Below are 14,669 nucleotides of genomic sequence, written 5' to 3'. Positions count from 1 at the left end.
TGCTATCCCTATCTGGGCATTCAAGTAGCAGAGGGAACAGAGCAGTTGTACCGGGGACGTTTCTGAAAAGTATACAAACTGTGAGATGCATGCCATTTTCAAGTTGTAACATTTAGAGTTTTCTCCTCAAATAATCCACTGGAATTGCTCCCTGATTCTTCTCCCACTCCCCACCCCATCTTTGCTCTGAACCCAGTGCCAAATAATTTGTGTGAGCTTCACTTTCTTTATTTGCAATATGAAGAATTTGGATTAAGTTCTTTCCTCAGGGTTCTTCCTAGGTCATACTTTGATATCAGATTGAAAAGCTTGTCTGGGCTCTGCTGAGAAAATACCTGACTGCTTTGGGCTAAGAAGTTTTGTCTTCAGACTGTAGATTATGAGAATTAGGTACATGTTCCTTAGAAGCAGATTCATGGGCTTCATATTTTCCCCATATGTCTTATTGACAAATATGTAATTTGCGAAGGTAGTATATATTTTAATCTATTTTTTATTTTGTAAAATAAAGGAAATAATTTTCAGTTAAGTGAAATAACTCAATAATTATTAAAATATAAGCAAGAACCACTGAATTTTTTTTTAAGATAAGAGTAAAATGGCTAAAGCATGCAACATTATGGTGAGCTTGATAGTGCTAGGCTGACAGAATGATTGATGCAGATATTCTATAAGCTACCAGTTCTAGGTAGGTCAGATCTGGTCTAGGTCATTTGTCATTACTAACAAATGACAAACCACAGAAAGTCTAAAAATGATAATAATAAAACCAAAAATTATATCTAGGGCAAATAAGATAGCAGATTATTTTTTATTTTCATTATATATAACATTTCTTAAGAATCAGTATCAGGCACTCTATTTTTTAGTTTGCTTTAAAATGTTTAGTTATATACCTAAAATCATATACTCTTAAGATACAGGCTCTATTTTTCAGCTCAGACATTGCCCAATATCTGTTGCTTAATCCTTCTTTAATTGAAATGTCTAATTATCAAAAAGATGCCTTTAAAAGTATATGTATTTTATATATACATATGTACACAAAATTTTTCTATTCATGCCATTTATTGATTGGGATCATGTATAATTGCAGGTAACCAAAACCATAATAGTTTTAAGAAATGAGTATTTACTTTTTCTCTTATAACACAATATTCTAAGCTATGTAGTTAATTATATTTTAGCTGCTCAGTGAAGCCATTAAAGACCCAGGCTGTTTCTAACTTTTACTACAGTATCTTTAGCATGTTGGATTTTCCCCTTGTCCAGCTCTCTTTGTGGTTTGTGATCAGAATATATAGTCTACCAGAGAGAGAAGAGTCCTGGAAGTCCCAAACAGGAATACCCAGTCTAGCCAAAATGAAATGGATGCAAAGGGTCTTGATCTCAGATATAAGTTTTAGTTTAATGAATAAAGAAACCCCCTCCTTCTGTGTTAGGCCTCAGTGGCCAGGACAGAGATGCTGGAAGTTGTAAGGGCAGGTCAAGAGGTAGGGAACGACACTGTCTGATGGTTTCAGACCACCGTAATCCATGCCCTGGGTCTGAATTCCATGTTATAGGCCTGAAACTAAACTGGCTCTAAATAAAAAAGGATAGAGAAAATATTGGGTAGACAACCAGCAGAATTTTTCATAATAAGGATAGTGGGTAAATACTAATAAAATTGCCTTATCTGAAAGATGCTATGATAAATTGTGAAGGATGATAAAGTATTAGTGAAATATGAGGCCAAGAAAGACCTTCCAAAACAAATGTGACAATTCGTTTTAGTTAATGGAAGAAAATTTATATTAATTCTCAGAAACTTCTTCAGATTTTTCCATGAAAAAAAAAGATAGAGCCCAGTCCCTGAATGAATAGACAACCATTTTTATTATTGTTTTCTTAGGTAAGTAAACTTTTGAGACAACTTCTTGTTGTTCAGTTGCTCAATTGTGTCTGACTCTGCGACCCCATAGGCTGCAGCATACCAGGCTTCCCTGTCCTTCACTATCTCCCAGAGTTTGCTCAAACTCATATCCATTGAGTTGGTGATGCCATCCAGCCATCTCATCCACTGTTGCCCCCTTCTCCTCCTGCCCTCAATCTTTCCCAGCATCAGTGTCTTTTCCAATGAGTTGGCTCTTCCTATCAGGTGACCAAAGTATTGAAGCTTCAGCATCAGTCCTTCCAATGAAATAGGGTTGATTTCCTTTAGGATCGAGTGGTTGGATATCCTTGTGTCCAAGGGACTCTCAAGAGTCTTCTCCAGCACCACAGTTCAAAAGCATCAATTCTTCAGTGTTCACCCTTCTTTATGGTCCAACTCTCACATCTGTACATTGCTATTGGAAAAACCATAGCTTTGACTATACCAGCCTTTGTTGGGGAAGTGATGTCTCTGCTTTTGAATATGCTGCTAGGTTTGTCATAGCTTTTCTTCCAAGGAGCATGCGTCTTTTAATTTCATGACTGCAGTTACCATCTGCAGGGATTTTGAAGTCCAAGAAAGTAAAATCTTTCGCTGTTTCCATTGTTTCCCCATCTATTTGCCATAAAGTAATGGGACCGGAGTCCATGATCTTAGTTTTTTGAATGTTTAGTTGTAAGCCAGCTTTTTCACTGTGGTCTTTCCCTTAATCAAGAGGTTCTTTAGTTGTGACTGCTAATGTGGTATTTTTGTAGTAGAAGAACTGGTTTAAATTGATAATATATTTTCAGGAGCCAAGTCTCATCTTGGACTACAAAATTTGAGCTTATCCATGTTATATTAGGCGAATGATTCTAGCCTACTTTAGTGGACAGATTACATATGTTGTTCTACAGTTAGCATTTTTTCAGGCTGCCAGAAAGGATCTCATCACTTTACATGCCCCACATATTCTGTTCACTTCATCACTCAGTTGTGTCCAACTCTTTGCAACCCCTTGGACTGCATTAGGCCAGGCCTCCCTGTCCATCACCAACTCCCAGAGTTTACTCAAACTCATGTCCATTGAGTCGGTGATGCCATCCAACCATCTCATCCTCTGTCGTTCCCTTTACCTCCCACCTTCAGTCTTTTCCAGCATCAGGGTCTTTTCCAATGCCTCACACATAGTAGACAGAAAGAAAAGAGAAGTACAGTTGCTGAAAGACATCTAGACTCATAACTAGGCAGAAGAGAGTTGAGAAGAGTCAAGAATGGTGATTGCTCAACAGCTGTATTGAATTAGCAAGGGTAGACATGTTCTTCTGACTATGAAAGACCAAGGAAGGAAAACAGAATTTCAGGATATCTTGTTTTAATTAATTCACCATGATGTCAGTAAGTCCAAGACCTACAGAAATGCAGGGCATTTGGAGATATAAACAATAGATAATCGATATTGTGATGGTGGTTTCCAGTTACTTTCATTTCTGATTGTTCCACTCTTTTGATGAAAAAAAAAAAAAGATTTTGAATTTGGAAAATAATATGTGGAAGCATTCTGGATGTAATATTTATGTGCATTTTATAAGCAATAAGTTTTCCTGTCACTTGTTTTTTGCTATCTTATTGGGTAGAAAAATAAATTGAGACTGCTGACTAAAATAAATGAGAAACACTGAAGAGTAGGAATTTTGATAGTTCAGTTAAAAATACTATTTTATATGGCATCTTGCTCAGACTGTGCCAGCAGATTAGAGGCAACTAAAACAATAAATTTGAAAACTTCAGAAATGTAGCAATATACAGTTTTCAAGTATATTTACCGTTTGTGTAAAAGGTGTTTGTGTTGCATATATGGTGGTCATGGTGGTGCAAAGAGATTGTTAATGAACTGTAATTTTGAGAGTTAAAGGATTTGAAGAGAATGTGATTTTTGTAACTATTATGAAGGTGGTGGCTTGGTCATCAAGTCATGTGTAACTCTTGCAACCCTATGAACTGTAGCCCACTAGACTCCTCTGTCCTTGAAATTTACCAGTGAAGAATACTGGCATGGGTTGCCATTTCCTTCTATCCCAGATGTCCTGTTTCCTCTGTCTTTAATTTTTTGTCTTGACTAAATTACCCTAATATGTTTGAAAAGATCAGGGTTTTAGAAATTCTTATTTATACTTTATAGATATTTTTATTTATAATTCATTCTTCCAAGTATTAGAAAAACAAAGGCCTCCAATAGATAAATCTTCAAAATTTAACATAATTATTTTTAAACATGAAAATAATCTATAATAAATTCACAGTATTGGTTTCCTTACCTAATGCCCGGCTTGTTTGATGCAAGGAGATCCAACCAGTCTATCCTAAAGGAGATCAGTCCTGGGTGTTCATTGGAAGGACTGATGTTGAGGCTGAAACTCCAACACTTTGGCCACCTGATGTGAAGAGCTGAATCATTGGAAAAGACCCTGATGCTGGGAAAGATTGAGGGCAGGAGGAGAAGGGGACAACAGAGGATGAGATGGTTGGATGGCATCACTGACATGATGGACATGGGTTTGGGTGGACTCCAGGAGTTGGTGATGGACAGGGAGGCCTGGCATGCTGAGGTTCGTGGGGTCACAAAGAGTCAAACATGACTGAGCAACTGAACTGAACTGAACTGATACTCAAAATTACTTCTATACTAATAATAAATTCTAAAAATACTTAAAATCTTTCATACATTATAGTTTTAAAACATCTATTCATATTTTATACAACAGATGCATTACTTTAATTCATTTTATAAAGATAGTAAAACATTAATTTTGGTCTAATTCTTTTTTTAAAACTTTTTATATCACCCTACTTATCCAAATCCAGAGTAACTAACTTTAAATAACTTAAAAATCTTTTTAAAACTTGAAGACATGCTGAGTGAAACAAGCCAGTCTCAAAAGGGCAAATAACATAGATTTCTCTTGTATAAGTTACGTAGAGTAGTCAAATGTATAAACAGAAAGACTAGGGGAAAGCAAATGTGGGAAGTTAAAAAAAAAGTTCTTTTTAGCCATGCAATGAGATATACTATGACATTTCATATATATTCAGTTCAAGAGTGATATGTGTCTTTTGCTGTAATGCAGACTTCATTCTAAACGAACGCATGTAAGAATTAAAGATTTTAAAATTAAAAAAATAAAAAATAAAAATACATGGAAAAAAATAAAAAATAAACGAAAAATGAAAGAGTGCATGTAAAACACTGAGCACTGACTTGGTGGATAATTATTATCTTAGTAAATGTTATCTTTTTTTAGTATGGGTGATAAATGTTCGGAAGGTCAATAGAGCAATGTGAGATAATGCAAGTTTTAAATGAGTTCCTGAGTATGTTTATGATAGAATCAAATTACATACTTATTTTCCAATTGTATCATTCTAGGAGGAATTGTTGATAAGGATCTTCGTCACTACCTCAACTTACGATTTCAGAAGGGTTCTGTGGACCATGAACTTCAGCAAATTATTCGTGACAACCTCTACCTCCGCACCGTGCCATGTGAGTAACAGGCGATGTTATTTTTTACTATAGTAATAGATAAATGTTCAGTTATATATTTATTGTTTAATTTAAAAGATAAGTTAAATTTCACTGATTTTTTAAATGATAGACTTTTGGAATAGACAATTTATTTGAGATATGGATGTTATAAGTGCAAAAGCTTATAACTGCAGTTGTGTGATTTATGATGATGTCAGATCCAGAAGAGACCTGATTTTCAAGCCATAAAACCTAACTTACTTCTCAAGTTGATATTGAGAAATATTAGTTCTAGTCCATGATGCTGAAGATTACAATGTCTTGGGTAGAACTCCACACAGGGAGACAAAGAATGCAAATTCAATTTATTAGTTAAACAAGCTATTTTGTAGCTAGAATCTACACAGTAACTGCCAATATCATCACCAGTTTGCAGCAGAGAGGTCTTACAAGTTAAAAGGAAATTATGCATCGGAAAGTAAAAAATGTTCTGTAGCTCTGAGAAAGTGATGACATTGAGTGTTGGGCAGAAATGTCTTGTACATAGCCTACAGAAATTCACAACAATCCCTGATTAGGAGCAGGTGCTACTTCAAAAGAGAGGAATTAGTAAAATGATAAACTTTACAAATCAACTTTTTAGTACCTGCTTTAGTTAATTTTATAATCTTCTGTTTACTTTAGAACAACTCACAGACTTTTCAAGCCAGATAATAGGTTATAAATAGGTATCAAAGTCAATTTCTCTCAAGGTAGATTCTATGACCTTTGGAAATTTTTCAGTCTCTCCGGAAACTGATCAGTGGGTGTTGTTTATATTATTTCGTTTAGTTTTTGTTGTTAAGTTGCTATGTCTTGTCCGACTCTTTGCAATCCCATGGACTGTAGCCCACCATGCTTCCCTGCCCATGTGATTTCCCAGGCAAGAATACTGGAGTGATGAGTTGCCACTTCCTTCTCCAGGGGACCTTCCTGGCCCAGAGTTTGAATCTGAGTCTACTGTATTAGTACGCAGACTGTTTACCACACAGTCACCAGGGAAGTCCTCCTTTTGTTTTAGTTTTGTTTTAAACTGTAATAAACTCAAAGATGGGGTCTCTGGAAGGTTGATATTAAAGAAAGAAAAACTTGGCTGGAATAGATGAAACAAATAATCCATATATATAGTTTCTGGGATTGAACTACTAGAAGTATGTAGAAGATATGGATTAAGGATGACTATACAGAAAAAATGAAAACACACAAAGAAGTAAAATGGATAATTCAGCATCCATTCAGCCTACACACATCTTAGGAAGGCTAGACCCTTGCCATTGTTAGTACTAAATGCTCATCAAAACAAAAATGCTGTGGCACCACTATCAGATATTCCTAGATGCAAATGCTTATCGACTGACGTCCTGTCAGTCCAAATGCTACTAGTGTGTGTTAGTCAAATGAATAGATTTTTGGACTCTTGCTTTAAAACTAGGAGTAGAGAAAAGTGTATTCTTGACCTTGTAAGTTTGACATTAGAGTGATGGGCAGAGGAAGATAGATTAAAGTAAGTGACTGAACTATTTATAAGGAAATGAGTGGATGCATTTTCAAAGCTGTGATGTTGTCAGTACAGACATGTGAATTTATCTTCTGTGACATGAAAGAAAGGAGATCTGAAATACAGAATAAAGAATCCAGGTACTTTATTATATTTAAAAGCTGAGGAAGATAGATAAGAGGCTGACATTCAATAATACTTGTAGTCCTTGCTAAGGTGATGACATAAATAAGAACTTGTAATTAAATGTGAAGATAATAGAAGTAAGTTTTGCATTAGTTCATTAACTTCTTAAATAAGTCATCTCTCTTTAGAGTACCCAAAAAATACTATGATTGAAAAATAAATATAGGAGTAAAATAACTAGGCTTATATGAGTAAACATAAAGGGGTTTGTGATATGATTTTTGTACAAGGTCATAAATTGAATTTCTAATTCAATTAGAAATCCTTGAATAAAGGAGATGATTAGAAACTTAATGAATCTGAATATTATGATTGAACAATTTGGATTTGTAGCCAGTACTCCTAATATCCAATTATACCATTCACTAACAATGCTCTTAACTTGGCATAAAAGTGAAAAAAAAAGTATCTAAGACAGATCTGATTCTGATTTATATTTTCTATGATTACTTTTCACTGATGAACTGGATCTGGACAATCCACTAGCTTCACTCAATATATCTTTTAATGAAATGTTCAGGTATGTACAAAGAGTATGCAGCAAATATGTGTCAATAGTGTGAAACATTCAGCTGTTGTTTAGGAATTTATGTGTGCATTCAATATATCAGTTGAGTTTGAGTATGGAGTGACATTCATTACATATTCTTTGAGTCAAGTAATTCTCATTGGTTTTCATGTATCCAGAACCATAATAATTAAGAACATATATTACTGCGGAGCTTGTCTCTGCCTTTATTCATGTATTCATTAATATGATACCTCTTGTTTAATTTACTAAGAGGAATAGATCATGGAAACAAAATTATTAACTTCAAACTATGTTTGGGTGGTTTAACTTTTTTATAAGGCGAGACTCAGTAATTCTGTTTACTGCCACCACATTACTCCACCATCACCAACTATAACTAGTAAGAAAGGAGCAAAGTCTTGGAGCTGTTATTTCCTTGGTGTGTAGTGAATAAGAGAAAGTTCTAGGGTGAGGGCTACAGAGACTCCATTCTCTCTATGCACACAAATGTACTGGTCCAAATCTTAGTGTGAACAGTTTAGCTTTTTTACCTCCTTCTGAAGGACATCTGGACCTGACTACTGGCTGATTTCTGATCTAAACATGGGAGAGAGGTTGTCAGTCTAACTCTCTACTGGGCCTTAATTATTGAGGCATATAATATAAAACCCCATCAGTCTGTTCTCTGCCCCATAAACAAGGGTTGACTGCATTTATCATTTTTAGTTTGTCTTCCCAGAACTTTATCTCCAAACATAATGTCTCAAAATATATGTTTTAAATCTGTGTCTCTAGGCATGGAAGGCAGGACTTAGTTACGGAGATAAGACTGTTTGGCATACAGTGAGCCTGAGTGCTTACTTATACTCACAGGCCCACACATACATGAGTACACACACATACACACTCATGAGATCAGTTGATCATCTTCTAAATTGAGTTATGTAGAAAAGATCCTTAGGAACTGACTGTATATTTTCTGTAGAATAAAAGCCAGTCATTTGATTCTTATCTATTAAAGACCTAACCTTGTACCCAAATGTACTTAGATATTTAGTTGCTAACTGTACAATTTTTTTAGGATCTTCCCTAGTGGCTCAGATGGTAAAGAATCTGCCTGCAATGTGGGACACCCAGGTTCAATCCCTGGGTTGGGGAAATCCTTTGGAGAAGGGAATGGCAACCCACTCTAGTATTCTTGCCTGGAGAATCCCAGGGACAGAATAGCCTGGTGGGCTACAGTCTATAGGTTGCAAAGAGTCGGACGTGACTGAGCCACACACACACACACTCATGAGATCAGTTCATCATTCTTTCAAATCGAATTATATAGAAAAGATCCTTAGGAACTGACTCTATATTTTTTGTAGAATAAAAGCCAGCCACCTGATTCATATCTATTAAAGACCTAACTTTGTACCTAAATGTGTTTATGTATTTAGTTTTTATTTAATACTTAGGTATTAAGTATTTATGTATTTAGCTAACTGTACAATTTATTGGGGGATGGTAAATGTCTTAAGAGTATACTGGTGTCCTAAAGTGAAACTTAACTTTTAGTTTTTAAATAATGAATACTAAGAATGACACTTTCAACAATTAGATTTCAGGCTATATAGGTTTTAGGTAATAGAACTTCATGAGAAATGAGTAAATAATGATGAAACAAAACTGTTGTGATCTGGAAAGTGATAAAGCCTAACCAAGAAAAATGTATATATATGTAGATAAAGAACTCTAAAGAGTTTACAACATCCATCAAATACTTTGAAGGTATAGAAAAGACAATTTCAGAAGCACCAAGCTTGCAGCACCCATTAGAGATTAGATGAAATTAATTGAGTGTTAAGTGTACCTTGTTAAGGCAGCATGCATTGTCCTTATAGACTCAAAAGTATATGAGGAAAATGAGTGGAATAGAAACAAAAAACATTGGAAATTTTTCAAATGTTTAAAGGATAAAAAAATGGAGTTTATTTTAATATTCTACCGAGCATAATGATTGCATATTGTTAACAAGTCTAAGCAACCATGATTGAATCGACTATGCTTTTTAAATATGAGAAAAATAATAATTTCCGCTTATTGATGAAGTTCTGTTTTTTCTATCTTTAATATTTATTATAAATGTGAATTAATTTTTGAGGCAGGTATGAGCACAGATATAAATGGTGAATACTTTTTCCCTTATATCAGGTGACATGAGGAAGGGACTTCAATAACCAATTTTAGAAGTTTCAAATGAAATGGAGGATAGTTAAAATTAAATTTCTCTCCCAATAACATACTTTGTTTTGTTTTATTGGGAAATATTTTAAATTTATCTGAAGCCAAAAGAAATATCAGTGTATATAAACCAAGTAAAAGACAGAAACCAATAAAACTAAAAGTCTAAAACTCTTCCATAAAAAGGAAATAGAATGAAAATCGTAAGTTTAAGATATGAAAGAAATTACTTTTATGGAAGAGCTGATTGAAGTATAACATGCAATGATGTTTCTACATATTTAAGCATTTTAAGTTAGTATAACTAAACTATGTTAGAAAGAAGCATTTTTAAGAATAAAATTGTAAGGCTTCTAATATATTTTTTAAAATTCTCTGTTATATATTAAATTATCTTTCATGTAAAAACAAATAGAAGCAGGCTTTTAAATGTTAGGGATCTCTCTCCTTTTAAGAAGAACATTTACCAGCACAATGAAAGGTACAGCAATGCAGAGTCAATGTCCCTTTGCCCTAATTATACAATCTCATAGAAGACTGTGGTCAGAGTTAACTATTGGAGAGAAGCAGATGACCACATATCTATTAAAAAGTCTAGAATTAGGGAAGAAATTTCATGGGGATACTTCATAGGGAAAAATTATTTTAATTCTTAAGCAAAAAATAAGTACTTTTAAAGCTTGTGGAAAATATGTGTTCTTATTCAACAAAGCAATATTTGTGTGGGCATGAATGAATCTAATTACTCATAATTTGTGTCATGAAGGTATGGTTCTAAGCATATGGTAAAAAGTGAGAGTGGAATCAGTCTGTGGAATACCATAAAGCTAAAATCATCTTCTAACAATGAAGTGAAATTCTCTGAGTTTAAGGTAATCAAAAACATGATTAAGTACTCAGAATATCTTTAAGCAATATAGGCCTCTGTCCTGGGATGGTAAGTTGAACTGTAGGTAGACATGAGGGCATAGGACCAGAGATAGAATGTCCAACTATATTTTAAACCAATATATTGCAACAGCTGTATATTACACATCTGTTTCAAATTTAACTTTATTGTTTCAAATAAGAATCCAATTTAGAATCTCTATTCTGACGTTGTTTTTAGGATGTGACTCATGTTCTTTCACAATTATTTCAGAATCAAGTTCCAGATTTTCGTTCTTTAAAAATGAATTTGTATTTGATTTTTTTAAATAGCCTACTTATATTTTGTGCTAAGTGTTGAGAAAAGGGTTATTAGAGAATAAATATGATTATTAGCCCTGTGGGCCAAAAGAGAAGGAAATCTGTATATAAATGAAACTAAATTTCTTGAGAGACTTATAAACTTCCCCTGGAAATGTAGGTCAAAAAATTCAAAAGAAAAAAATTCAAAAGCTTCTGAGCAGTAGCAAATGTTTCAAAGTGTCTAGTCATTCAGATGTATGCCTGACTGGTATATTTATTAAAAAATGCATTGTTGCTTTTCAGAAAGCTATATTAGCTTTGCCCTCTCCCTCTTATCCCTGAGAATAGTGAGATCTATTTTCATGTCGTATATGTGAAAATATGGATTTTCTTTTCTTTTTTTTTTTTCAGTGAGCAAAACAAATGCATTTTCCTGGTCACATAGTAACATTCATTGGTTTGGTTGACGGAATACACTGTAGGAGAGAAATAGCTTCAAAATGTGCTTAAAATGGAAAGTCAGAGGATATTAAAAGGGATGGTATTGATTTATCCATTTGACACTACAGGGCAGTAGCTTTAGAATAAAGGAACATATCTGGCACAAAAGAAAAGCAATAAACACCAGCAGTGAACAATGTTACTGATCTTCCAAACCACATATAATTCGCTTTGCCCTGACTTGATCACATCTTTTTGTGGTTATGACCCAATCTTTCTTCTTGGCTTTTTCTCTTTTGTTTTGTACTTCTCTTTTCTCTTCATAAGAGGAAGGCTTTCCATAGGAAATCTGGGTTTGTGGACCATGGCAGATAGCATGTATACTCTTAGGCTTCAGTGGTTCCAGCAACTGCTCAAGGAAAAATTGGAGATAAGTGTGTAAAGCATTTTTCCACCTTCAAAAAAGCCAGTCAGTCATTATTTTCAATGTAAAATAGCTCACCTTCCAGGGAGCCCAGAATCTGCTCCCTGCAGACTTCAGAGTTGTAGCCCAGTTGGATATAAATCAGGTGTTCACTTCCTTGTATGCCTCTGCACTTTTTGAACAGAAAGAACTAGGACTCTATCAGGTCAGACCTACCCAAGTTTTCAAAGTTGGCTGATGACTACGTAGGCTATTGGATGATTATAGTAGCTGAGGGAAACTGATGACAGTGGACACTAATATTTATTGCAGGACTTTAAGGCTGTAGGTTGTGGTACAGCACTCAATCTTAATTAACCAAAAGAACAATGAAAATAGAATACTAATTGTGATATCCTTATGTTTAGTGCAATAGTCAGTCATTTGCACATTACAGTTTAGAATTGTTAGAGCATGATAAGTAGAAATAGCCCTTTGCTTTACCTATTTGGCAACATGGCACTATGGAAAGAGCATTCATCTAAGAATTGAGAGCTATTGGTTCTAGACTAGGCTCTGCCACTAACAATAGAACCTTGGCATAGGCTTTACCTTTGAGATTAAGGAGAGAGAGAGAGAAGGGAAGAGAATGAATTCTAATGGTTCTTTCTGCTCTAAAATGCCGTGCTTTTCTGATTCTGCTGGCTTACTTTTCTTTATTGTTATTCAAATCAGTTCATCAAATTGGCTTAAATTATTCTGAGTATGTAATGCCCTCGATATTAAGCAGGTGTAAACAGCTTATGGAAGCATAAGATATATCAAATACAACAGACACTTCAGGGGAAAATAAAGAGCTGAGTTTAAAATAGGTGCAGTTCTGGATAAAACTAGCCATGCAAGTCCTTTCAGATTTTTCTTTGAATGTTAAGGATACCATCATAACTCTGATGTTCCTTGAAATCTGCCTTCATTATTCATGAATTCTGAAATACGGTGTAGTCCTAGTAAGTTGTTGGGAAAATAAACATAATAAGAAATGCAAAGCTTTTAAAATGACTTTCTTTCTTTGAAATGTCTAATGATTTGACATGTGACATAAAGGCTTTTGAAGCTTTAGGTGTGTTGTTATGAAAACATAACTGTAATCTTTATGATAATATGTTTAGCATGAAATATAATGTCTTCTAATGTTAAACATTAATAAATATCACTTGTGCTGTTGAATGACTTTTGGTGAACATCCAAATAGATCTAGCTAAAGGAAGATTAAATTAGTGCCCAGTGCAGTCTTTACAGCACTCTTTAAAAATGTAGGCAAGTCAGTAAGTTTTCTCACACAGAATAATTAAAAGGTAACACTGATGTAGGGTTGACAGTCAATTTAATTTAAAAATATAGGTGTAAATTCTGCCTCTCTTAGGCAAGTCAGACGTTTAGAATAGGATCAATTCCCAGTTAGTTTTCCAGTATCTATTCCATGCTCTGTTACCTTTTCTACTTAAAGGCTAGCTTTCAGGAATGTTGTTTTTTGTGCATACAAAATTACAGGTATCTGCACCAGTTCTGTTGGAATGAAGACAGAGCTTCATCTGATGCTCAACACAATGAACTTGTAGGGATATATGATAATTCTTACCTTGTTCTTCAAAAAAAGATTGAATTGAGGAGCTAACACCGAGCTATGCATGCATATCTGTCCTTTCCCAGTTTGGGTAGGAATTCTAATTCTCTTTTTTCCTCTTTTTTTGATTTTTTGAAACTAATAAAAAAAAAAAAAAAAACCTCTACTGATCAGTAAAGAAACTGAATATTTGTAGGAAATCTATGACTTCATGTCTTGAATTCATCTTAGCATTTTCCAATGGGGGAATGGTTGGTGATTCCCTAACCAGGACCAGCCCCAGGTATGAGACTCCATGAACATCAACTAGAACAGTTCTTTTACTAAGCACTTCCTATGTGCAAAATATATTTTTCATACATTATCTTAGAACTTTCTAACAATCCGTATAAAGTAAATGTTAATCCCATATTTGAAGACATATGGAGAAGCTGAGGCTCCAAGTTTAAGCAATGATTTAGTAAGTCTGGAAGAAGAGGTGGGTCTAGCTCCCAACCCACACTCTGCATGAAAGAACTCTCTAGCAGAAGCTCCAGGAAGACATGAACAATATAAGGGCGCTTCAAAGGGGTTCAGTCATGCTGTTGGAGTAGTAAAGTAAGCAAAGAACTCTGCAGATCGACGAACAACCTAGTGAGCATGAGTGAAGTTCCACAAGCTGATAGGTTCTCTGATGAGCATGAATGAAATTCCACCAGTAGAAAACACATTTTTGCCAAATAAATATAGACAGAAATTCCCACAATTTAAAAAAATATATATATTTGGACAGTTATCAGGAAACTTTTAAAATTAACATCTATTGATTGGCTAGCTTCAGGTTAGTTCTTTTCAACTAGACATTAATCTCTTCATTGGCCATTTATCAATCAAGTATCAAATTGGTTTTTTAGCTCATTATTGCCAGAAATATTGGAATATAAAGTATTTATGGGCAGAAAAATTAATTGATAAGTGTATTATTCCCATAATTAAAACTTTTACCTTGTTATAGAGAGATCAAATATGGATTATCTAAAAACTTTCATTAATTTCTGAAGTTTGCTTCTAAAGCCTGACTTAACTAAGCACTTCTAGACCTTCTGTCTCCATTTCATACTCTGAATTCTAATCTAAATGTAAAATTCTAACTATATGGAACTCTATAAGCA

At 34.4% G+C, this 14,669-nt stretch overlaps 1 protein-coding gene across 2 annotated transcripts in view; it reads left to right on the top strand.

Annotated features, from left to right (window-relative positions):
• MAGI2 (membrane associated guanylate kinase, WW and PDZ domain containing 2) overlaps window positions 1-14,669 on the top strand; it is a 1,495,474-nt gene that overhangs the window by 425,376 nt on the left and 1,055,429 nt on the right. For both annotated transcript variants that reach the window (XM_018047275.1, XM_018047276.1), the window contains exon 2: window positions 5,322-5,438. In XM_018047275.1, the coding sequence (XP_017902764.1) occupies window positions 5,322-5,438 (117 nt within the window). The remainder of the gene's footprint in view (window positions 1-5,321; window positions 5,439-14,669) is intronic.

Source organism: Capra hircus, chromosome 4, assembly GCF_001704415.2.
Source record: "Capra hircus breed San Clemente chromosome 4, ASM170441v1, whole genome shotgun sequence".
NCBI classification, from domain to species: domain Eukaryota; kingdom Metazoa; phylum Chordata; class Mammalia; order Artiodactyla; family Bovidae; genus Capra; species Capra hircus.
The sequence above is the reverse complement of the archived record's forward strand: the minus strand, read 5'-3'. Positions and strand labels throughout refer to the sequence as shown.